The sequence below is a fragment of the Carcharodon carcharias genome, chromosome 4 (genome assembly GCF_017639515.1).
Source record: "Carcharodon carcharias isolate sCarCar2 chromosome 4, sCarCar2.pri, whole genome shotgun sequence".
Lineage (NCBI taxonomy): Eukaryota > Metazoa > Chordata > Chondrichthyes > Lamniformes > Lamnidae > Carcharodon > Carcharodon carcharias.
This window is the reverse complement of record NC_054470.1, coordinates 185,555,825-185,581,712: the sequence shown is the minus strand read 5'-3', so window position 1 is coordinate 185,581,712 and position 25,888 is coordinate 185,555,825. Positions and strand designations below refer to the sequence as shown.

The following is a 25,888-nucleotide window of genomic DNA, read 5'->3' as shown; positions in this document are numbered from 1 at the left end:
TAGCAGAATTTCCTAGCTGTTTCCCCTTGTGGGAGAGTCTAGGACCAGAGGGCATAATCTCAGAGTAAGGGGGCGCTCATTTAAGACAGAGATGAGGAAGAATTTCTTCTCTCAGAGGGTAGTCAATCTGTGGAATTCTTTACCGCAGAGGGCTGTAGAGGCTGGGTCATTGAAGTATATGCAAGGTTGAGCTAGACAGATTTTTAATCAGTAAGGGGGCCAAGGGTTATGGGGAAAAGGCAGGAGAGTGGAATTGGGAATGATCAGATCAACCATGATCCTCACTGAACGGCAGAGCAGACTCGAAGGGCCGAATGGCCTACTTCCGCTCCTATGTCTTATGCTCTACTTTTTCCTTTTGCATCCCTGGGTCCAGAGTTTATTTGTTATGTCTTAGCTATAAACCTGAAATCGCGCAGTTAGCATTTCAGGAACATATTGCACTCGAGCCTCTCCGGCTCTCCCAGTCCCCAAGCCACAAGTTTGGTCGTGTCGAAGACACAGCAGCAGAGCAGAACCCCTGGGAAAAGTCGCCCTTCCTTTGCAACTCTGCAAACTAGAACCTCGGTTTATTGATAAATCTTGACACAGGAGGAAACCATTTACGGGTCCATTGAACATCAAGATTCCAGCGTTAAAGATGTTGCAAAAAGATTTCCCCAGTGGGGAAATCATCCAGAGTTTTAAAGGAGACAAAGGCATTCTGGAACAGCAGCTTCCCACAGGTAAAGCCCTTCACATAAGAGTCATTACAACGGAGAAGGAGACCATTCAGCCCATCCAGCCCATGCGTCCCGTCGCGAAGCGGCTCAGGCCGCTTTAACAGGGGCGGGGGCAGGGAGGAGAAGCCAAGGCAAGGTCAATGTGAAAAGCGGTTTTCGGGGAGGCTTTTGAAAGCAGGGGTTTTGGAGCCTTGGGAGGAGAGGGTGGTGTAGTGTCGTGGCCACCTCACTGGATTAGTAATCCAGAGCGCCAGGCTGATGCTCTGGGGGCAATGGGTTCTAATCCCACCATGGCAGCCACTGGAATTTAAATCCAACTAATTCAAAAATCTGGAATATAAAGCCAGTCTCAGTAATGGTAACCATGACAACTATTATCGATTGTCGTAAAAACCCATCTGGTTCACTAACGCCCATTTTGGGAAGGAAATCTGCCACCCTTACCTGGTCTGGCCAACATGTGACTCCTGACCCACAGCAATGTGGTTGGTGACTCTTAACTTCCCCCTGAACAAGGGCAATTAGGGATGGGCAATAAATGCTGGCCTTGGCAGCAATGCCCACATCCCATGAACGAACAAAGTAAAAAAAAATCTCTTCTCTGCAGAACTGTGAATGCTCAATCAATGAGCATGTTTAAGACTCACCTTGAGAGGCTTTCAGTAATTAAAGGGTGGGGGGATAATTTGAGGTAGGAGGTCAACCATTGAATGGTGGAGCAGGTTCGGGGGCCGTATGTCCTCCTCTTACTCCTATTTAATATGTTCTCATATTCCACAGAGTTGGAACATCCTGGGTGAAAGATTGGGTTCAGATGACATAAGGGTAGTGAGATTGGGAGCAGTAATCCAGTTGCCAAAACAATGGAGTAAGCCAAAAATAAAAATAGCTGAAAAATAGACGAAGACAGAGTTAACGCTTCGAGTCCGTATGACTCTTCATCTGAAGAAGTCACACGGACCGGAAATATTAACTGTGTTCCTCTCCACAGATGCTGTCAGACCTGCTGAGTTTTTCCAGCTATTTTTTGTCTTGTTTCAGATTTCCAGCATCTGCAGTATTTTGCTTTTATTATAACGGAGTAAGCCAGCTAGAAGAGAAGGTTTTATCTGGGGAAGGTGGAGCAAGACCAGAGAAGGAACAGAAAATGAGGTGAGGATCTTGAAATCAAGCTGGTAGCAGGGGAAGGGGTGGGGGGGGGGTGGGGGGGGGGGGTGGTGGTGGTGGGGGCAAAGCAAGGAACTGAGCCGTGATGGGGGTGGGAGCAGAAGACATGACCGGCGTTCTGAAGCTTACGTTGTTCAGGAGGTGATGTGGTAAGGAGACAATTTGAGAAGCAGGTCTCAGGGGATAAAAGTTATAAATGAGAGCTTGAACACTAGAGTGAAGTTTTATTTTACTGATTCATTTTGACCATGTGGGCTTTGCTGGCAGGGTGGGCATTTACTCCTATTTGCCCAGGTCTCCTGTAGGGCTGGGAATTCTCAGCAAGTCTGGCAGCAGGCTTAGAGAGAAGAAACAGAGGTAATGCTTCAAGTGGAATGACTCAAAACGTCAATTCTGCTTCTCTCTCGATTTCTAGCATCCGGAGTAATTTGCTTTTATTCCTGTATGAGCTTCTCCGAGACATTCTCCTCTTCTTTGCTCTTGCCTGTCACCCATCCTGACATATGCCCCTGATGTCTGGAGGAGGTGAGGTTCCCCAGTGGAGGGCTCTCTCCGTGGGAATCCTTCCCTTTTCGGTCTGTGGCTGAAACCCTCATTCATGCCTTTGTTACCTCTCAGCGCAACTATTCCAACATTGTCCTGGCTAGTCTCCCACATTCTACCCTCTGCCAACCTAACTTGTACCAAGAGTTGACGTTTCGAGTCCTCATGACCCTTCGACAGAACTTGAGTTCGAGTCCAGGAAAGAGCTGAAATATAAGCTGGTTTAAAGTGTGTGTGTGGGGGACGGAGAGATAGAGAGACAGAGAGGTGGAGGGGGGGGTGTGGTTGTAGGGACAAACAAGCAGTGATAGAAGTAGATCATCAAAAGATGTCAACGACAATGGTACAATAGAACACATAGGTGTTAACGTTAAAGTTGGTGATATTATCTAAACGAATGTGCTAATTAAGAATGGATGGTAGGGCACTCAAGGTATAGCTCTAGTGGGGTTTTTTTTATAATGGAAATAGGTGGGAAAAGGAAAATCTTTATAATTTATTGGAAAAAAAAAGGAAGGGGGAAACAGAAAGGGGGTGGGGATGGGGGAGGGAGCTCACGACCTAAAGTTGTTGAATTCAATATTCAGTCCGGAAGGCTGTAAAGTCCCTAGTCGGAAGATGAGGTGTTGTTCCTCCAGTTTGCGTTGGGCTTCACTGGAACAATGCAGCAAGCCAAGGACAGACATGTGGGCAAGAGAGCAGGGTGGAGTGTTAAAATGGCAAGCGACAGGGAGGTTTGGGTCATTCTTGCGGACAGACCGCAGGTGTTCTGCAAAGCGGTCGCCAGTTTACGTTTGGTCTCTCCAATGTAGAGGAGACCACATTGGGAGCAACGAATGCAGTAGACTAAGTTGGGGGAAATGCAAGTGAAATGCTGCTTCACTTGAAAGGAGTGTTTGGGTCCTTGGACGGTGAGGAGAGAGGAAGTGAAGGGGCAGGTGTTGCATCTTTTGCGTGGGCATGGGGTTGTGCCATAGGAGGGGGTTGAGGAGTAGGGGGTGATGGAGGAGTGGACCAGGGTGTCCCGGAGGGAGCGATCCTTACGGAATGCCGATAAGGGGGGTGAAGGGAAGATGTGTTTGGTGGTGGCATCATGCTGGAGTTGGCGGAAGTGGCGGAGGATGATCCTTTGAATGCGGAGGCTGGTGGGGTGATAAGTCACTTATCATCCCACCAGCCTCCGCATTCAAAGGATAATCCTCCGCCATTTCCGCCAACTCCAGCATGATGCCACCACCAAACACATCTTCCCTTCACCCCCCTTATCGGCATTCCGTAGGGATCGCTCCCTCCGGGACACCCTGGTCCACTCCTCCATCACCCCCTACTCCTCAACCCCCTCCTATGGCACAACCCCATGCCCACGCAAAAGATGCAACACCTGCCCCTTCACTTCCTCTCTCCTCACCGTCCAAGGACCCAAACACTCCTTTCAAGTGAAGCAGCATTTCACTTGCATTTCCCCCAACTTAGTCTACTGCAATCGTTGCTCCCAATGTGGTCTCCTCTACATTGGAGAGAACAAACATAAACTGGGTGACCGCTTTGCGGAACACCTGCGGTCTGTCCGCAAGAATGACCCAAACCTCCCTGTCGCTTGCCATTTTAACACTCCACCCTGCTCTCTTGCCCACATGTCTGTCCTTGGCTTGCTGCATTGTTCCAGTGAAGCCCAACGCAAACTGGAGGAACAACACCTCATCTTCCGACTAGGGACTTTACAGCCTTCCGGACTGAATATTGAATTCAACAACTTTAGGTCGTGAGCTCCCTCCCCCATCCCCACCCCCTTTCTGTTTCCCCCTTCCTTTTTTTTCCAATAAATTATAAAGATTTTCCTTTTCCCACCTATTTCCATTATAAAAAAAACCCCACTAGAGCTATACCTTGAGTGCCCTACCATCCATTCTTAATTAGCACATTCGTTTAGATAATATCACCAACTTTAACACCTATGTGTTCTATTGTACTATTGTCGTTGACATCTTTTGATGATCTGCTTCTATCACTGCTTGTTTGTCCCTACAACCACACCCCCCCCCTCCACCTCTCTGTCTCTCTATCTCTCCGCCCCCCACACACACACTTTAAACCAGCTTATATTTCAGCTCTTTCCTGGACTCGAACTCAAGTTCTGTCGAAGGGTCATGAGGACTCGAAACGTCAACTCTTTTCTTCTCCGCCGATGCTGCCAGATCTGCTGAGTTTTTCCAGGTAATTCTGTTTTTGTTTTGGATTTCCAGCATCCGCAGTTTTTTTGTTTTTAACTTGTACCAAGTCCCATTCACCTATCATCCCGGTGCTCTCAGACCAACATTGGCTCCAGGTTAAAATTCTCATCCTTGTTTTCAACTCCTTCCATGTTCTTGCCTCTTCCCATCTCCCCAGCCCCACAACCCTGCATTTCACTAATTCTGGTCTCGAACACCCCAATTTTAATCACTCCACCATTGGTGGCAGTGCCTTCAGTTGCCAAGGTTCTGGAATTCCCTCCATAAGTCTCTCAACCTCTCTCCTCCTTTAAGGCACTCTTTAAACCTTTATTTATCAGAGAACTTTGAGGAAGTAACAAGCAAGGTGGATGAAGGGGAACCAGTAGGTGTGGTGTACTTGGATTTCCTAAACGCATTTGCTAAGGTGCCACATCACAGGCTACTACACAAGGCAACAGCATATGGTAGAGGGGGTAACAAATTAACATAGATAAATTATTCTCCCACCACCTGGACCCCTCCCTCTGGATTCTTACCTTCTCTTGATCTTTTCATTGAGAACTGTCGGCGCGACATTAGTCGTCTCAATTTCTCTGCTCCTCTCACCCATTCTAATCTCTCTCTCTCTCTGAACTTGCTGCACTCCGTTCTCTCAGGTCCAACCCTGGCATTGTCATCAAACTCGCTGACAAGGGTGGTGCTGTTGTTGTCTGGCGCACTAACCTCTACCTCGCGGAGGCTGAGCGCCAACTCGCAGACATTTCCTCCTACCTCTCCCTGGACCATGACCCCACCACTGAACATCAAGCCATTATTTCCAGCACTGTCACTGACCTCATCTCCTCTGGGGATCTTCCTCCCACAGCTTCCAACCTGATAGTTGCCCAACCTCGGACGGCCCGCTTCTACCTCCTACCCAAAATCCACAAACAGAACTGTCCCGGTAGACCGATCGTGTCAGCTTGCTCCTGCCCCACGGAACTCATTTCTTGTTATCTTGACTCCCTTCTCTCTCCCCTTGTCCAGTCCCTTCCCACCTACATCCGTGATTCCTCTGACACCTTACGTCACATCAACAATTTCCAGTTCCCTGGCCCCAACCACTTCCTCTTCACCATGGACGTCCAATCCCTCTACACCTCCATCCCCCGCCAGGATGGTCTGTGGGCCCTTAGCTTCTTCCTCGAACAGAGGCCCGAACAATCCCCATCCACCACTACTCTCCTCCATCTGGCTGAACTTGTTCTCACACTGAACAATTTCTTCTTCAAATCCTCTCACTTCCTCCAAATAAAAGTTGTGGCTATGGGTACCCGCATGGGCCCCAGCTATGCCTATCTCTTTATGGGGTATGTGGAACATTCCTTGTTCCAGTCCTACTCCGGCCCCCTTCCACAATTCTTGCTCCGGTACATCGATGATTACTTTGGTGCTGCTTCATGCTCTCGTCGGGACTTGGAAAAATTTATTAATTTTGCTTCCAATCTCCACCCCTCCCATCATTTTCACGTGGTCCATCTCTGACACTTCCCTTCCCTCCCTTGACCTCTCTGTCTCAATCTCTGGTGATAGACTGTCCACCAATATCCATTACAAACCCACCGACTCCCACAGCTACCTCGACTACAGCTTCTCACACCCCGCTTCCTGTAAGGACTCCATCCCATTCTCTCAGTTCCTTTGCCTCTGTCGCATCTGTTCTGATGATGCTACCTTCAATACCTTCAAAAAAAGTTCCTCTGACATGTCCTCCTTCTTCCTTAACCGAGGTTTCCCATTCATGGTCGTTGACAGGACCCTCAACCGTGTATGGCCCATCTCCCGCGCATCCGCCCTCACGCCTTCTCCTCCCTCCCAGAAACATGATAGGGTCCCCCTTGTCCTCATTTATCACCCCACCAGCCTCCACATTCAAAGGATCATCCTCCGCCATTTCCGCCAACACCAGCATGATGCCACCATCAACACATCTTCCCTTCACCCCCCCGTCGGCATTCCGTAGGGATCGTTCCCTCCAGGACACCCTGGTCCACTCCTCCATCACCCCCTACTCCTCAACCCCCTCCTATGGCACCTCCCCATGCCCACGCAAAAGATGTAACACCTGCCCCTTCACTTCCTCTCTCCTCACCGTCCAAGGGCCCAAACACTCCTTTCAAGTGAAGCAGCATTTCACTTGCATTTCCCCCAACTTAGTCTACTGCTTTCGTTGCTCCCAACGTGGTCTCCTCTACACTGCAGAGACCAAACGTAAACTGGGCGACCGCTTTGCAGAACACCTGCGGTCTGTCCGCAAGAATGACCCAAACCTCCCTGTCGCTTGCCATTTTAACACTCCACCCTGCTCTCTTGCCCACGTCTGTCCTTGGCTTGCTGCATTGTTCCAGTGAAGCCCAACGCAAACTGGAGGAACAGCACTTCATCTTCCGACTAGGCACTTTACAGCCTTCCGGACTGAATATTGAATTCAACAACTTTAGGTCTTGAACTCCCTCCTCCATCCCCACCCCCTTTCTGTTTCTTCCTGCTTCCTTTTGTTTTTTCCAACAATTTATATAGGTTTTTCTTTTCCCACCTATTTCCATTATTTTTAAATCTTTTATGCCCCCCCACCCCAACTAGTGCTATACCTTGAGTGCCCTACCATCCATTCTTAATTAGCACATTCGTTTAGATAATATCACCAACTTCAACACCTCTGTGTTCTTTTGTTCTTTTGTCTGTGACATCTTTTGATTATCTGCTCCTATCACTGTTGCTTTCCCCTACAATCACACCACCCCCCTCCAATTCTCTCCCCCCACCCAACCCCGCCCCCCCCCCCCCCCACCTTAAACCAGCTTATATTTCACCCCTCTCCTTGGATTCACCTAGTTCTGTTGAAGGGTCATGAGGACTCGAAACGTCAACTCTTTTCTTCTCCGCTGATGCTGCCAGACCTGCTGAGTTTTTCCAGGTAATTCTGTTTTTGTTTTAGATAAATTATTGGTTAGCTAATAGGAAGCGGAGAGTAGTGATATGGGTCTTTTTCAGGTTGGCAAACTGTAACTAGTGCCACAGAGATCAGTGCTGGATCCTCACCTACTTATAATCTATGTCAATGACTTGGATGAAGGGCCCAAGTGTAGGGTAGCTAAATGTGCCGATGACACCAAGATAGGTAGGAAAGTAAGTTGTCAAGAGGAGGTAGAGAGTCAACAAAGGGGTATAGACAGGTTAAGTGAGTGGGAAAAATTTGGCAGATGGGGTATAATGTGGGAAAATGTGGACTTGTCCACTTTGGCAGGAAGAATAGAAAAGCAGCGTATTATTTAACTGGAGAGAGGTTGCAGAACTCGGTGGGATGGAGGGATCTGGGTGTCCCGGTCTGCGAATTGCAAAGAAAGGTTAGTGTGCAGGTACAGCAAGTGATTAGGAAGGCCAATGTCAAGTTGGCATTTATTGCAAGGGGAATGGAATATAAAAGTAGGGAAGCTTTACTGCAGCTGTACAGGGCCTTGGTGAGACCATGGCCGGGATTTTCTGGGACCCACCGCCGAGATTTGGCGGCCCAGCCAAAAGTCCATTGACTATCGGCGGTGGGGGGGGGGGGGCGCGGGAACGGACAATCAGGGTGGCAGCAGGCGGGGCCAGTAAAGTCCCGCCCCACATCTGGAGCACCGTGTACAATTTTTGTCTCTTTATTTGAAAAAGGACATCATTGCGTTAGAAGCAGTTCAGAGAAAGTTCACTCGACTCGCTCCTGAAATGAAGGGCTTATCTTTGAAAGAAAGGATGAACAGGTTGGGCCAACGCCCACTGGAGTTCAGAAGAATGAGGGGTCGGGCAGAATTTTACGCCTTGTGGGCGGGTGGGCCTACGCCTGACCCGAACGGGCGTGAAATAGCGCGAGAAGACGTCGGGCGAGCGTCCTGACATCATCCTGCAGGCTCGCAATCTTCAGGTCGGCAGGCGCACACGGAAGTCGGAGACACTCCCGCCATAAGTTAAGAGGTCAGTTGAAGCCGATTTTACGTTGCCCGTGTGACTTTGTGCTCGTCACGTGGGCTAAACCGGCCGGCGGGCAAGCCCACATTTTGCAAAACCTCACCCAAGGGTGGGATAAAGAGGTTCAGCAGCATCGCCTGTGTGTGCAGTGAGGGGTTGAGGAGATAGTTTGCTGCTGGCGGCTTATTTGAACTTGACAACTTCATCTCAGTTCTGAGCTTCATCCTGAACATTTCCAGGCTTCATTTCAGGACCTATTGGGGTATCCAAGCCCCCCTGAGGATTCTGACCGTGTGGGCCCTTCCAGGTATCAGACAGCCTTCTGTTACCCTGGTGATGGGGATTGTGGTCTCCGCTGGAGGTACCTCCTCTGAGGAAGAGAAGTGCAGAAGAGAGAGGAGGCCAGGTGTCCCAGTGCAGCTTCCAGGGGAGGGACCTGTGGGAGGAGAGGCGCAGGCAGAAGGGGAGCAGGGCCAGTAGGTAGTCCAAGGCGGAAGGGGCCGCAGAAGATGCCACTATCCTGCTGCCAGGGTTTACAGGCACCGATGTAGCCACCTCAATATGTCTGGGGTGCAATGCCGAAGGAGGCTCCGCCTCTCCAGGGAGACAGTGACCTCCATTTGACAGATGATCGGCCCTGAGATCAGCTCCGACTGTGTGGGTGGACACCCCATGCCAGTGGCGCTGAAGGTCACAATTGCCCTCAACTTCTGTGCCTCTGGCTCTTTCCAGGGGTCAGTAGGGGATCTTTGTGGAGTCTCCCAATCAGCTGTCCACAGTTGTGTCAAGCTGGTGACTGAAGTTCTGTTCAGGCGGGTACTGACATTTATTCATTTCAGTCCGGATGAGGCCAGCCAGGCTGAGCGAGCCGGAGGCTTTGCAATGATTACCGGGTTCCCCCGTGTCCAGGGTGCTATAGACTGTACACATGTGGCCATCAAGGCGCCGGCAGGTGAGCCCGGTGCCTTCGTCAACAGGAAGGGCTTCCACTCCATGAACGTGCAGATAGTGTGTGATCACAGGATGCTGATTCTACAAGTCTGTGCAAGGTACCCAGGCAGCTCCCATGATACTTACATCCTGAGACACTCCCAGGTGCCGAGGCTCTTCAGTGCCCCAGCCCCACTGGATGGATAGCTGTTGGGTGACAAGGGTTATCTGTTGAAAAGGTGGCTTATGACGCCTCTATGTCACCCAAGAACAGAGGCAGAGCAGCGTTATAATAGGCGTCATGCCTCTACAAGGGCGGTGATAAAGAGGACCATGGGTCTTATGAAGATGTGCTTCTGATGCCTGGACTGTTCAGGGGGAGCACTACAATAGCCCCCCAAAAGCGGGTCTCTCCGATCATGGTTGCATGCTGCGCTCTCTACAATCTGGCACTGGCAATGGAGGGACCCACTGGAGGAAGAGGATCTTGACACAGCTGCACAGGCCACAGGCTACAGAGGATGAATCCAGTAGTGAGTCAGAAGAGGATCACGGTGAGGAGAACGCTGAGGGGGTGGAGGCAGATCTCTGTATCCTTCAGGGAGGCAGGGACACCAGGGAGGCCTTGATCTAATGCTCCTTCCGCTAGGCTGCCAAAGATCTGCTTCCAGCTCATGCCTGGGCTGCGGCCTCCATCCCAGATGTCTGAAATGACCCTTTCATTTGAACCCAAAGTCTGCTCAGTGCCTGTGCAATAAGGTTTGGAGCCACTCATGTGCAGCATTACATACTGGTGTACCCTGCACCAATAAAAAAGGTGAAACACACTCAGACCATGACGACAAAAACAAAAAAATTAACATCACCTTCTCTGGTCTTAATTCCCAGACCAGTAAACATAAACAAAACATTACACAACAGAAGGTCAGCCATGACCAGTGCCTCTTGTGCTCATGGTGCCTTAAACTTGTGTTTGCGAGTGCAACGTCTAGGCGCCCCCCCCCACCCCCCTTATTGGCAGTGTCATTGGAGGCAGCTGCTGACTCTGGTGTCCTGTTGGCCTTGATGACCTTGGCGGTCGTCCTCTGGCTCATGGAACCTGTGCTGGCCCCACCTGGGAGGGAGCAGGCAGCGCCATGGCTGGCATCTCCCCGGTCAATGCAGCCTCATCAGATGCCACAGTCACTGGCAGAGGGGTGTAGGAGCTGCTGCCTTCATCCAGAGTGCCCTGAGAGGAGCTCACAGAGACAACAAGCAACTCATGCGCCAATGTGAGGTCACTCTGGATCTCCCTGCTCGCCATTGATAGACGGGCACCTAGCTGGGATACTGGATGTCTCATCCATCTCCCACACTGGCACTGACCAGCTGAGGTCATTGCCTGTGTGAGGGCTTGTGGGTCCGAGCGCAACCCCAGGAACCCCTCATTCTGTCCCAGGAGTTGCCTCTCCATGACAGTCACCACTCCCTCACTGGAGGAGGCAGTGTGCTCAGCCATGAGGGTCAACGCAGTGCTTATGCTCCGCATGGACTCCTCCATCACGGAGACCATGGCACCCATACCCTCATGGATCTCCGCCAGATCCTCCCGCAGGTCCTGCTGGACATCCAGCATCTGCTGCCTAATGGACGGCTCCAGAGGCTCATCATCTGCCTCTGACCCAGCATTGTCCTGGTCTCCAGCCGTCCTCCAAGTTCCGGTGCCTTGGGCACACTCTGCCTCCGCCTGCTCCTCAAGCGAGTGTGAAGCGCTCTCACCGCTGTGCTCCGACATTCTAGCTGAAGATCTAGTGCCCACTGAGGTGCTGGTATCTGCGTTGGTGCCTGGTTCAGAGAGCGGGTGTGATGCAGGTGCAAATGAAGCCGGGTGGTCCTCTGGCGTCAGGGGTGGTTCTTTGGGGTCCTGCGATTGGGTGTGTGGTGGTGAGTCTAAGGGAGAACAACAACATGTCATTAGTTTAAATCATCACACTGTCATTGTGCATGCCAGGCACCCTAGTGAGACAATGGAGATCTGCATCATGGTGCCCTCATCTTTCAATGATCAACGATGATGCCATCATCTTTCAGTGATCAACGGGGAATCCAATTTTGAGGCTCCCATCAATGAAGAGACTACACAAGAATGTTTGCACCATCCGGAACTCTCATCTCTGTGCACTGCAACCTTACCTTCTTCTGACACCCCAGCCTCTCCACGGACGGTTGACCGAGGTGTGTGCTGCCTCTGCAGTTCCAAGGGCTCCTGCTCAAATCTGAATAGGATTAGGAGGTTTGAGGGTCTCTGCTTGTCTGTGGCCTCTCAATGCTGTTATGGCTCGTCTTCCCCTGAAAGGACAGAGGAGCTTTGATTTGTCCACTCTCTACCTGCAGCCCCATTGCAGCCTGGCCAACCCCACCTGAGGAGTACCTTGCAGGGCACATCCGAGTCGTGGCCCTCGAGCCGCAAGGCATCCAGTCCAAGCAGCCAGGGCTCACCCTCTTGGCCAGCTCCAGCATCATTGGTAGTTGGCATTCAGACTCTAACATCCCTCAGCTCCACGGGTGGGGAGGAAGGCAAGACCTTAACACTTCAACACACTGATCCACACCAACACGGTACTCACCCTTCCCGAGCGCAGCGGGTTGTTACCCATGTGCTCTGCACGATGTCGGTGGCTACTGACCTGCGCTGCCACCTCCTCCCAAGCCCTTTTTATCAGGTGTGGCAGCCTCCTCCTTCCATCTCTGTGGACAAGGCTGTCCCTCCTGGCAGCTGCCTCCTTCTGGAGGACCACGAGCCACTCGTCTGAAAACCACGGGGGGGAGGGGGGGGGGGCCGAGTGCCCACCTGACCTGCCTTCCCACCTGACGTCTCCGGCCGCACTTGCTGCCATAACTTCAGCGTTCACAATGCAGAGGGTACGTTCTTCCCGGGCAGCCTTCAAGGAGCCGCCTGTGCCATCTTTAAACCGGCCACTGGGTTGTCATTGGCCCTTCCCGACCGTCGTGGAGATGCGTTTCATGCTGGACGGGCCTGAATCGGTCAGCCAGGGTGAAATCGCGGTTGGGGGCCGATCATGGGCAGCCCACCGATTTCCCGACCGGTCACAGACCTGATTGCGCCCATGAGTAAAATTCGGGCTGTGACCTTCATTGAAACATATAAGATCCTTTTTTGTGATTCATGTACCAGAACACCCAGATCCCTCTGTAACAGCAAGTTTTGCAATCTCTCTCCATTTAAATAATATACTGCTTTTCTTTTAAGAGGAGAGTTTTTTTCCTCTCAGTCATTAGTCTGTGGAACTCTCTTCCCTGGGAAACAGTGGAGGCTGGGTCATTGAATTTATTTAAGGCTGAGTTAGACAGATTTTTGATGGACAAGGGAGTCAAGGGTTATGGGGGGCAGACAGGAAAGTGGAGTTGAGACCATAACCAGAGCGGCCATGATCTTATTGAATGGCATAGCAAGCCCGATGGGCCGAATGGCCTAAGTTAAAGTTAAGTGAGTGGGCAAAATGTGGCAGATGGAGTATTACGTGGGAAAATTTCTCCATCTTAAAAGGGAGACCTCTTATTCTTAAACTGTGTCCCCTAGTTCCAGTCTCCTCAGCAAGTGGAAACATCCCCCTGGTATCTGCCCTGTCAAGTCCCCTCAGAATCTTCTTCAAAATCCCACTTTCCTGTAATACCTGCTCCTTTGACCAAGCTTTTGTCCATCTGCCCTGATATCTCTTTATGTCTTTATGGCTTGGTGTCAAATTTTGCTTTATAATGCTCCTATGAAGTGCCTTAGAATGCTTGAGGAAGGTGCTGCGTAAATACAAGTTGTTGTTGTGGGGGTTTGGTGCAGACAAAGCTGTTCCATCCAACTGATTTTTAAGCAGATTCGCGGACTCCCAGGCCGCCTGTAATTTCTGAGGCCTGGATGAGTCCTTGTATATGTAGAGTGCAAGAGCTGCAGCCCCTCTTCCACTGCTTGAAGGGGCTACTCCTCAATTTCTGGCTACACTTCAGTCCCACATCCCCAGTCCTTGGCCAATTGTTTCAGAGGGGAGTTGAAGGACCACCTCACAGGACTGCTCCTGGGCCTGGTCCCACTTCGGCCAGCGGGTAGTCGAGGTGGTTGTTTGGACCCAGCTGCCTGCGCCTCTTTTGTAGCTATGTCGATATCTGCGTTTCCCTTCAGTGGGATCATCTGGTGCCCATTGGTGTGCTTGTGACTTTCTGTGACCCATGGGCACTAGAGGGACTGGAGTTCTTCATCGATGCCCGGAACCAAATTTTAATTTAATTTGATGGAGATATCCATCAAATTTTAGCTTAATTCACATTTAAGTACCGGTACCCCTATGGAGTCTTCGAATATTTTTAAGGCAGAGTTATATAGATTCATGATAAGCAAGGGGGTGAAAGGTTATCAGGGGTAGGCGGGAATGTGGAGTTGAGGTTACAATCAGATCAGCCATGTCCTTATTGAATGGCAGACCAGGTCCGAGGGGCCGAGTGGCCTACTCCTGCTCCTAATTCGTACGTTCATATGCAAATGGGAGAAATTGTGCCCCCCCCCCCCCACCGTGTTCCCACCTCACCCCTCCCGGAAGAGGGAGCGAGGAGGACCCCGGTTAAGATGATGCCGATTGTTTACATGTAACTCTGAATCCTCTACGTAGTACCTTGGGATTTTTTTTTTCTACATTAAAGCAGTTCTGTAAACGTTCATGGTGTTTTGGATGGTGGTTTATCATTGTAAGTTTTACCTTTCAGCCACCTCTCAGCGGAGGACTGCATGGCATCTCGCTGCCTGATATAAAACTGCACCACACTGTTGTAAAACAAATGGAAAAGAAGCAGTTCAAATCAGTCAGTAATATCTTTTATGTTCTCACAAACTCTTCTGTGACACACACACACACACACACACACACACACACACACACACACACACACACACACACACACACACACACCTCCTCATTGAAGTATTGCTTCTAAAAAAAAAAAATCACTTTTGTTATCATTGCTTTGAACAAATCTCAGACTAACCATCCCTTCTGGGGTCTCAAGCCCAGTTGACAACTCGCGCCCACTCACAGCGAGTTACCTTAAATCTGTGCCCTCTGCTTACCAACCCCTCCGCCACTGGAAATAGTTTCTTCTTATTCACTCTGTCAAAAACCTTCATGATTTTGAAAACGGAGTGCAGCCGACTGAGTGAAAATGTGGAGTTCGGTGAGAGGGGGAGTTTTAAGTGTTCGTTTTGTTCTTAAATTTTGCTCTTAAAATCTAACCTAGCCCGTAATTAGCAGTGACTGGAAAGCACTGTGTAAGCAGGCTAAGTTCTTTCTTTCTTGCAGTTTAGACAGGGTAAACTCACTCTCAGCCATAGGAGCTGAGCAGTTAATCAGCTAACTGGGTGAATCTGGTTACGGTAGCTCCAGTTCAATTTACTATAAATTCAGGGTTCTTTAGTGCAGCCTTGGCAAACGGAGGGCAACTGAGCTGACTGAGTGAAGACTTGGAGTTTGGTGAGAGGGGAGTTCAGAGAAGGAGTCATTCGTTTCCTCTTTCTATCTTTCTCACCCTACAGAAATTAGTTCTTATTCTTACTAAAGGGAAAGGAGCTAGCTGTTTGGTGAGTCTCTGGGAAGTGGGTAAGTTCTATTCTATCCCTAAAGTTTAAAATAGCAGGCCATTTGGTGGTAAAATTAATACAATTGAAAAGAAAGCAACATAAATAAGTGGCTAATATAAGGAAGTAATTATTTAAAACACATTAAGGATGGCAAGGCCGGGTGATCTGTCAAGGCTGCACATGTGGGAGCTGCTGGATAACACTGGGCAAGATGAGGTTTCCTAAAAAATGTAAAAGCCACTTTGCCTTTTTGCCTGCCCGACAACTGTTAGGTTGGACGGGCAGAGTAAATTTCAAGTTAATAACATTGTTAATGGTCTTAGTAGGCCTTTTATTTATCGGCCGGTGTTGGCCATGTGCCCACCGAATGAAATTTTGCGTGAGTGCGTGATGACAGCGGGACGCATGCCCCACGTCATCGCGTGTCAGTTTACGCTCGGATGTGTTGGGCACACACCCACACGCCGAGTGTAAAATTCTGCCAATTGTGACCCAGGGCAAACACGTCTGCAGTAAGTGTCTGCGGCTTGAGGAACTTTGGCTCAGTCATTGAACTGGAGGCTGAGGTGCAGGCTCTGCGACACATCAGGGAGGGGGAAAGTTACCTGGATGCTTTATACCAGGAGGCAGTCACACCACTTAGGATAGGGTCTTCTGATTAGGTTAGTGGTCAGGGACAGGAGGGTCTGACTGAGAGTGAGGCAAGTAAGGGGACTCAGAGGTCAGGAGTGCAGTAGCCTCAGCCTCTTCAATTGTCCAACAGGTTTGAGGTTCTCTCAGCTTGTTTGGATGAGAGTGGGGACTATAGGGTGGATGAGCAAACTGACCATTGCACTTTAGTGCAGGAAGCCATCCAATTGGGGAGAGAGAAAAGGAATGTAGTGGTAGTAGGGGACGGTATAGTGAGGGGGATTGACACTGTTCTCTGTGGCAAAGAGCCAGAGTCCAGAAGGCTCTGTTGCCTGCCTGGTACCAGGGTTCGGGACATCTGCTCAGGGCTGGAGAGGAACTTGCAGTGGTCATGGTCCATGTAGATACCAACGACTTGGGCAAGATGAGGTCGGAGGCTCTGCATAGTCAGGCACCAAATTAAGAAGCAGGGCCTCAAAGGTAATAATTTCTGGCTTATTACCTGATCCACATAGTACAAATCAGATTGGAGAAATGAATGTGTGGCTCAAAGACTGGTGTGTGAGAAGTGGGTTCTGATTTGTGGGGCACTGGCACTGGAAAAGTGGGATCTGTACCATTAGGACGGTCTACACCTGAACTGTGCTGGGGCTGGTGTCCTCGTGACCCACCTAACTAGGGAAGTAGAGAGAGTTTTAAACTGAATGGGGCAAGGGATCAAATTTGGGAAGATGTGGTAAACCAAATAGTAGAGACAAAGCAAGAGAGACAGGTATTGATATGGGAAATGGAGACTGTGACAGGAAGGGACAGAGAGTACAAATCTAAGAGTAAATCAGCAGATAAGGCTTAACGTTATAAAAATAACAGAAGGACAAAACTAGAGCCTCTGTATCTAAATGCATGCAACGTTCAAAACAAAATGTGCAAATAGAAATAAATAAGTACAATCTGATAGTCATTACAGAGAAACGGCTACAGGATCACATAGATTGGGAGCTGAATATTGAAGGGTATGTGACATTTAGGAAGGACAGGAAGTTAAGAAAAGTGGAGGGGTGGCTCTGTTAATTAATGATGGAATTAGCACATTAGAGAGGGATGACCTAAGTTCAGGAAACCAGGATGTAGAAGTGGTTTGGGTTGAGATGAGGAATGATAAAGGCAGGCAGTCACTTATGGGAGTGGTGTACAGGACCCCCCCTAACTGTAACTACACAGTAGGACAGAGTGAAAAAGAAGTAATAACGGGAGCTTGCCAGAATAATCATGGGCAAAGGTAGCATTGATAGGAGTTCATAGAATGTTTTCAGGATAGTTTCTTAGAACAGCATGTTCTGGAGCCAACCAGAGAGCAGGCTATACTAGACCTGGTATTGACCAATGAGATAGGATTAATTGATAACCTCCTAGTGAATGCACCCCCAGGTAGCAGCGATCATAATTTGGAGTTTGGAAGAGTAAGAGGCGACTTAATTGGAACCTGTAAGATCCTGAGGCGTCCTGACAGGGTGGATGTGGAGAGGGTGTTTCCTCTTGTGGGAGAATCTAGAACTAGGGGTCACTGTTTAAAAATAAGGGGTCACTCACTTAAGACAGAGCTAAGGAGAAATGTTTTTCTCTGAGGGTCGTGAGTCTTTGGAACTCTCTTCCTCAAAAGGTGGTGGAAGCAGAGTCTTTGAATATTTTTAAGGCAGAGCTAGATAGATTTTTGATTAACGAGGAGGTGAAAGGTTATCGGGGGTAGGCAGGAATGCGGGGTTGAGGTTACATTCAGATCAGCCGTGATCTTATTGAATGATGGAGCAGGCTCGAGGGCCTGAGTGACCTATTCCTGCTCCATAATTTGTATGTCCGTATGTCTCAAGTCTCCTTTTAACCTTCTCTGCTCAAAAAGGAACAATTTTTTGCTTTTAGAAGCTAGAAAAAAGTAGAATTAAATATAAACCTCCAGCTAAACCACTGATCGTATCCTATTACTTAGGAGACAGAAAAGAGCCAATGTTACGGTGTAATTTTTACCTGTCAACATGCTTCAGGAAGCCATCCTGTCCCCACTGTTGAAGTAGCTGCGCAACCATGAGCTATAAGTGGAACATAGATTAGTTGTACACACTTTGTAATGCTTAAGTAAGCAGCAACACCTAGCGTTGAACAAGTTTGACTTCTCTCTGCAACATTAAGCTTATGCTAGTCTTACTACCCCAACTACTTTGGGAGGGTTTAAGTTATCAATTGCACCCTCCACCCTGCCCAATACCCCCCGTTAATGTTTCCTGGGGGAGAGTTTTCTCCCTGTCGGGCGGGCTGGTTGGGAGTGGGTGTGGAGCCGATTGCCACCCGCGATTGGCTGCGTGCCGCCATTTTACGTAGGAGGGCCAATTAAGGCCCGCCCAGTGTGACACACGCCCGGCAGCGCTCAGCGCTACCTGTTGCGGGCGGGGGGAGGGGGGAGAGTCGGGGCCTGCTCTCTTTCATGTGCGCAGAAAACTCACTGAGGCACGGAGCGTTAAGTTCAATTTGCAACTTCAAAATAAAAAAAATTAAAAATCATTTATACATGTACCCTCATGTGACAGCGTCACACGAGCTGGGACATGTTTATCAAACGTTTGAACAATATTTATTAATTTAATAAACGCTCCATGAAACCTCATCCCGCCCGTGGATGAGGTTACAGGAAAAATGCGAAGTCCGCCTGGGCTCTTCACCTGCCCTGCCCACCAACCTTAAGACTGGATGGGCAAGCCCTGTCGATTTGGTTAATTACTTTACTAATGGCCTTAACAGGCCTTTGACAGTTCGGCGGGCTCGCAGCCGACTTCAGTGAGCGCCTGCAAAACGAAAGACCGGAATGGATGCCTGGACACACGCCCGACGTCACCGTGCGACACTTTACCAGTTGGGGGTGTGTGGCCTGCCCCCTGCACACCGAACAGGAAATCCTGCCCCTGATAAAGTATGATTGATGGACAGATTGTCTGAATGAGGGGTGATAGGCCAGTGAGGATCAGCCACACCCACTGGAGCTGGAGGAGCAAGCCCAAGAATAGGACCACAAACATGCTAGCTTTTTTTTAAAATTAGGGATGTTAGGCCAGACATGATTTAAGCCGAAGTGATTCATCCTTGGTATCGTACTTGACCACGAGATGAGCTACTGACAGCACATCTGCACTGTCACTAAGACTACATAATTCCATATACGTGATATCACCGTCTCCACCCCTGCCTCGGCTCTTCTGCTACCGAAGTCCTCATCTGTGCTTTTGTTACCTCTAGACTTGACTATTCCAGCACACTCAAGGCTGACCTTCCACATTCTATCCTGCACTAACTTGGGGTCATCCAAAACTCCGCTGCTCAGGTCTTAAGCTCCTGTACAACTATCACCTCTGTACTCGCTGACCTACACTGGCTCCTGGTTAAGTAACGCTTCGATTTAAACATTTTCATCCTTATTTTCAAATTCTTCCATGACCTCATTCCTCTCTAGCTCTGAATCTCTTCCAGTCTCACGAACCTCTGAGATATCTGCGATTCTCTAATTCTGGCCTCCCCTGATTCTAATTGCTCCAGCGTTGGTGGCTGTACTCTCAGTTGCCTCGGCTCTAAGCTCCCTAAATCCCTCTGCCTCCCTTTCCTGCTTTAAGACACTTCTTAAGACCGAAATCTTTGACCAACCCTTTAGTCATCTGCCTTAAAACCTCCTTATATGACTTGGTGTCATATTTTGTTTTGTGATGCCTCGGGACCCTGCATTATGTTAAAGGTGCTTCATAAATAGATGATACTGTCGTATGTCTAACAGAAAGGGTGAGTGTTGATAACGAGACCTGATCTGATTGTGAAAATCAATCCTTCAGCTTTTGAATCTGCTGCTTTTTAGAAAGCTGATTAAGTGTTTGACCTTCATACAGACTCTGGAGGGTTTCCAAAGGTACATCTTCTCACCAATTCAACTGTTACAGAAGACGACTAGTCACAGCGCTCTGTCGATGTTGTTGTCAATGAATGAAACAAATGCTTTGACGTGTCTCTTTTTTCAGCAATACTCAAATGCTTAGTTCTTAATTATTTTATGAACTCTACATTCATGATGCTACGTAATTTTATCCAAGGTGTCCTTCAATTATGTCAGTCTTAGGTCATGTCAGCTTTAGGCCGTGTCGGCCTGAAGTCAAAGTCAGCCTTAAGATACGTCAGCCTTAAGTCGTCACCTTAAAGTCCACGTCAGCCTGAAGTCAAAGTCAGCAATGAAATATAGACCGTTGAGGTAAAGATCAGACTGTGTAATATATGGTAACTAATGAAACAATCTGAGAAAGGTGGGTGGACTGAATTGTAAACAGGCTCAGTGACCATGGCTGAGGAGTGGTGGGGTTCGAGTTACTCACATAAATGTTCTGTTACACAATCTGAAAGGCCTTTTGACTCAGGGAAAATCTGTTAAAGATTCCTGAGCTCAGCGCAGAATGAGAACAAAAAAAAAAAGGATTTGGATTTATATTGCACCTTGCATGACCTCAGGAATACTTTACAGCCGATGAAATACCTTTGAAGAATCATTACTGTTGTAATGTAGGAAACACAGCAGCCAATTAATGCACAGCAAGCTCTCACAAAGATATGTGGTAATGACCAGATAATTAAAAAAAATGATGTTGATGAGGGATAAATATTAACCTCACTCAGGTCCCAGCAGGAAAATAACAACGACTTGCGTTTATGTCACACCTGTAACTTTGTGAACTGTCCGGCAAAAAAAAGGTCACAGGCGTACATCAAGTAAAATGCTCGGCTGAGTCACATATGGAGAGGTAAGGACAGGTGAACAAAGGCTTGGTAGAAACACTTGGTTTTAAAGGAATGATTCAAAAGAGAGAGGTGGAGAGGCTTAGGGAGGGAATTCCAGAGCTCAGGGCACGGCAGCTGCAGGTATGGCTGGCACTGTATGGCTGGCACTGGCGGAGGAGGGAAGGATATCGGGAATTAGAGGGCCACTGAGATCGTAGAATGGTGTAGGGTTAGAGGAGGTTACAGAGACAGAGGGAGGTGAGGTCATGGAGTGATATGAAAAAACAAGGATGAGAATTTTAAAAATAAACTAGCGAATGTAGATCAATGAGCACAGGTGCAACGGGTGTTGCAGAATTGGGGTTAGTCAGGATACTGGCAGTCAAGCTTTGGAGGACCGGGGGCGGTAGGTGGGAGGTAGGCCAGGGGAGCATTCTGAGTATAGTCCGGAGGTAACAAAGGCATGGGTGAGAGTGCCCAACTTGTTTGAGATGGAAGTCAAATCGGGGCAGGGCAGGAGGGGCAAAGTAGATAGGCACAGGGAGAGACTGGCACTGACAAATCAACTCCAACGAGAAACTGAATTGACTTGTTGATAGAGCCAACAGCCGGAAATCCCTGCGATTATCAACATGTTTGTAAATTTGTTCATGAGGATTCTCTTTGTTTGGTACTTTCTAAACAAAATGGCCAACTTGTTCCTTCAGCAGTAGCTGAGGTAATCTTCACAGATGGATTTTTAAAAAATTTATTCATGGGATGTGGGCTTCACTGACAGGGCCAGCATTTATTGCCCACCCCTAGTTGCCCTTGAGAAGGTGGTGGTGAGCTGCCTTCTTGATCCGCTGCAGTCCATGCGGTGTAGGTACACCCACAGTGCTGTTAGGGAGGGAGTTCCAAGATTTTGACCCAGCGACAGTGAAGGGACGGCGATATATTTCCAAGTCAGGATGGTGAGTAACTTGGAGGGGAACTTCCAGGTGGTTCCTACTACAGATTGGTGACCAGAAGAATTCTTTACACTCTACACTGTTTGTAGCAACTGTAGCTTTAAGGAATGTAACGACCGTAGCTTTAAGCCACATTATACTGTGTGGTACCACGTGACAGCGTGAATGAATCAGCCCGAAGCGTGGAGAACCTTTGGGGGGGGTAGTTTTTGTCTGGTTGCGGATCTTGATGGAAGCGTGTAACTGCTGCTGAAGCCCTGTAAATAAAGTTCATTGCTTCTTATGAGAAACCTATCTGGAAAATTAAGTCTATAACACTGTTCATTCCAGGTGCTGAGTATAACTGGCTTGAGAAGGAGAGGGTTGTGACTGAGTACTTGAACAGCAGGGGTTGAAAGCAAGCAACTTGCAAGATGTATAGAATGACATCCCCTTCCTCTTGCTGCAAATGTTTCAATTACTTTCACAGAGATTGTATAAATGAGAATGGATGAACTTCCCATTTTCTAAACTTGGGTTAGTAACTTGAGTCATTCTGCCTTTTGCAAATGTATATATTCCAAATAAATTGGGGGATTCTCACAAAACATTTGCTGTAAAATGATATGACTGTGAAAATAATTGAACACGTTATTTAATACGAAGAAATGAATTGTTTGATGGGATGCTTAAGTGGTCTGTCAAGAGAGATCATGCATTCATTGTTTTTTTCATAGTCATCATTAGACTTTTAATTCCAGGTTTATGAATGAATTCAAATTCTACCATCTTCCATAGTGGGATTCGAACCTGGGTCCAGAACATTACCCTGGGTCTCTGTATTCATGATGGATTGATTATTCACCTACTCAATCACTGAAACCAATTGATCACGTTAGTCAATTGACTATTTAGTTAAGCAATTTGTCTTTGGCAACTCTAATCTACATTTTGCAGAATCAGACAGAGCCACTAATTTATCTTTTGAGGCAATCGATTACTTGTTCCCGTGCACTTCCGGCATTGCAAAGTCCATTTAGTTGATCCTATCCATCAAGATTAAATAAAAATCCAGTAACATTTAAGCATCCACTTCTTGCAGCTCCTTTGCAAAGAACACATAGATGATAGATTGGTTCTCGTCTGTCCTTCAAGGTGAAGATCACCATGTTCATCACTTGCGGTGGGTATGTAGGTGACTGCTATTATTAAATCATTTTGATGACACCTTATTGAGTTTTTGCTCTTTAAGCAGACTTGGAATGTGTCTGGATAATAACCCCAAACGTTTTTCCACCTCTCAAGGCTATAGACCCACTATGGATGATGCCATGTCTCAGAATGGATCACCAGCTTTTGTGGAGGGCAGTGGGGAGGGGGCTGGTCGGAAGGTGAAATTCCAAAATATGTTGACTAAAAAGTATGTCACTGTTGGGAGCTTGAAGAATGAAATGGCATAGTATAATACTTGGAAATAGGGAAGGGATTAGCTTTGGTTCTATTTGACCTAGAGAGGTTAAGGAGGCCTAGGGAACTATTTTGTGAAAATATGGAACTTGTTCAGATGACACGAGGCACTTTTTTTCATGGAGAATCGGTGACCTCCAGACTAAGTTGATGGCATATGTAACAAATGCAAATTCTCTGTCAGCATTCAGAAGGCTGGAGAAGTGGCAAGCATCACTGCATACCAAAAGCAAGCCAAATGAATTGGGGCTAATGGCACTTGTCGCTGTGATTTCCTGAAGATCACGTGGTCAGCACTAAGTCAGTTTCGTGGTGGGGGGGGGGGGGGGGGGGGGGGGGGGGGGGGGGGGGGGGGGTGGCATTTAATCGGGCAGAAAGGTGGCAGGTGGGGATCTTGGTGTCTTCCCGCCTCCACCCTGATTAAGTCTGTGGCTGAAGGCTCGTGGATGGCCTTCACACCCCAGCGCCAATTGAGGCCCTTAAGTGGGCACTTAATGCCCACCTAAGGGCCTCATCCCATTGCTGCTGGCATTCATCCAGTGGCGAGTGGGGTAGTTGCCTTGTTGGGAGCATGACAAGCCAGCCTGGCGGGGTTGCTTACAAGCTTTTGGTGAGGGGTATGCCCTCTTTCCAGGGCATTCAGTGCCTGATCGAGGGGCCTGGTATCGGGAAGCTGAGAGAGGGGCCCGCTTGCTGCTGACTCCCCCCACACCACCCTGTGATCTCCATCCCACCATAACTCACTTGTGGCCTGGGTCCATGATGATTCTGGGCCTCAGGCAGTTGGCACCTTTCGGGATCCTTGTTCCTGGGGATGGTCCGCCAAGAAGAGGCGCCGTCTGGCCCTTGCCAGCCAGCTGACGAGACTCCTGTGGCCTCCATTAAATGGGGCCCTTAAGAGTTTTTTTGAAAAAAATGTTCCTACGTTACAACAGTGGCTACACATCAAAAGTATTTCATTTGCTGGAAAGTGCTTTGAGCCATCTTGAGGTCTTGCTGATTCACTCTCAACGCAAGTTCCTTCTCTTTTTGTCTCCTTCTCTGGTTTATGACCTCACACAGTTGAATCCACGACTGTGGGGGGAGCTGGGGTCGGTGGGATAAAATAATATGTGTGAAAGTCACACCATGCCACTGGGACAGGTTCAATGGTTTTTTCTTATCCCTATTCAGAGCCCGAATTCACCCCATGCTATTAGCCCATAATATGGGACAAATGTTCAAATAAAAATAAATGGGCATTAAATCTGTTCCTTTTCACCAACATTGATTGTTAAAAACTTATCCTTTTGATTTAAATTTGATATCAGTCAGGAACGAACTTACCTGAGTGAAGGTGCTGACGTGCATCGTGGAAACTTGAATGTGTAAAATGACTCGATCAATGAGCGGTTTGGGACCAGTTATGAATCCTATTCTCAACCTATTCAAACACAAGAGCAAGATCAGATGCTTCAAATATTTGCTGCCCTTTGTTTTTACGTGTTCCTTTCTTTTTTAAGTGAAAGGAAGGGGAAGTTATGTTCATTACTTGAAGCAGCTCAATGGACACCACTCCATTTCTTCCTCCGATATGGCATACAAAGTCTAAATTGAACTCTTCCGCAAAATTACCCTGACAAAGTCTCTTACTCCAAACTTTACCAACTGGTGTTTTAAGATGCTTATTTGAATGGATTTGATGTTGTGTCCTAACAGTTGTTCCAATGGAAACCATTGCCTTTGAAATGGCTACAGATGAAGCAACAAGGGAATTTAATGCCCTCCCCCATGGCGAATTAGATGGTGGGGTGGGCATTTAATTGGGCAGGGGGGTGGCGGAGGTTGGCACTGCCTTCCTGCCCCCACCCTGATGAAGTCCATGGTGGGAAGGCTTCATGAATGGCCCTCTTGCCTTGCCGTCAAACACGAATAAAGGTTCAGTGCAGTGTCCAATGTTAGAGATCTGGTATTGAAGTAAGTTACTTCAACAAAGATTGGAAATATCTTGGGAAACTAAAGAAAGCCTTTGCCGTGTTGATCTACATTAGCTGCCCATCCAGCAATGCCTTGATTTTAAAATGATCATCCTGGTTTTCAAATCCCTCCCTGCTGTGATGGGAATCTCTGTAACCTCTTACAACCCTGAGAGATATCTATATTCCACTTCTGGCCTCTTGTACATCTCCAATTTCCATCGCTCATCCATGCCTTCAGCTGCCAAAGCCCTAAGCACTGGTATTCTTTCCCTGAACTTCTCCACCCTTCCTTATAAACTACTTCTTCGGTCAAACTTTTGCTCATCTCTTCTAATGCGAGTGCATGTAACTCAGTGTCAAATTTTGCTGGATAATATTCTTCTGAAGTCCATATTAAGAGTGCTATGTAAATGCAAGTTGTTGTTGCTTTGAGCCCTTTAACCTGCATTTCTCAGCTTCATGACTTATTGTAAAAAAGCTCCAAATTTCCATATGCGACACCCAACACAATGCCCCTTACAGAAACCTATAGATTTGGTTGATTAAACAAAAAAAAAAAGAGGCGTATGATGCATGTCAGGTGAATTCTTCAAGCAAGAACCCGTCAAATACAATTGGTTTAAAGGGGAGGTGAAGAGGTAAATAAGACGACCAAAAAACAAATATGAAAAATAGAATGGCAGCCAACATGAAAGGGAACCCCAAAATCTTCTACCGGTCTGTAAATAGTAAACGGGTAGCAAGAGGTGGAGTAGGTCCTATTAGGGAGACAGGGGGTGATATATGCTTACAGGCACAGAACAAGGTTAGAATACTTAATGAGTTCTTTGTAGCTGTCTTTACTAAGGAAGACGAATCTGACAAAATATCAGTAGAAGCGGAGATAGTGGAGGCAATGGACAGTGTGAGGATTGAAAGAGCTGAGCTA

At 48.0% G+C, this 25,888-nt stretch overlaps 1 protein-coding gene across 4 annotated transcripts in view; it reads right to left on the bottom strand.

Moving 5' to 3' along the window:
• aadat (aminoadipate aminotransferase) overlaps positions 1-25,888 on the bottom strand; it is a 118,718-nt gene that overhangs the window by 29,036 nt on the left and 63,794 nt on the right. For all 4 annotated transcript variants that reach the window (XR_005942885.1, XM_041187012.1, XM_041187011.1 and 1 more), the window contains exons 9-11: positions 24,329-24,425; positions 17,832-17,893; positions 14,305-14,369 (exon numbers count right to left, since the gene is read on the bottom strand). Coding sequence is in view for 3 of the 4 variants with exons in the window: in XM_041187012.1 (XP_041042946.1) it covers positions 14,305-14,369; positions 17,832-17,893; positions 24,329-24,425 (224 nt within the window). In the remaining variant the exon portion in view is untranslated. The remainder of the gene's footprint in view (positions 1-14,304; positions 14,370-17,831; positions 17,894-24,328; positions 24,426-25,888) is intronic.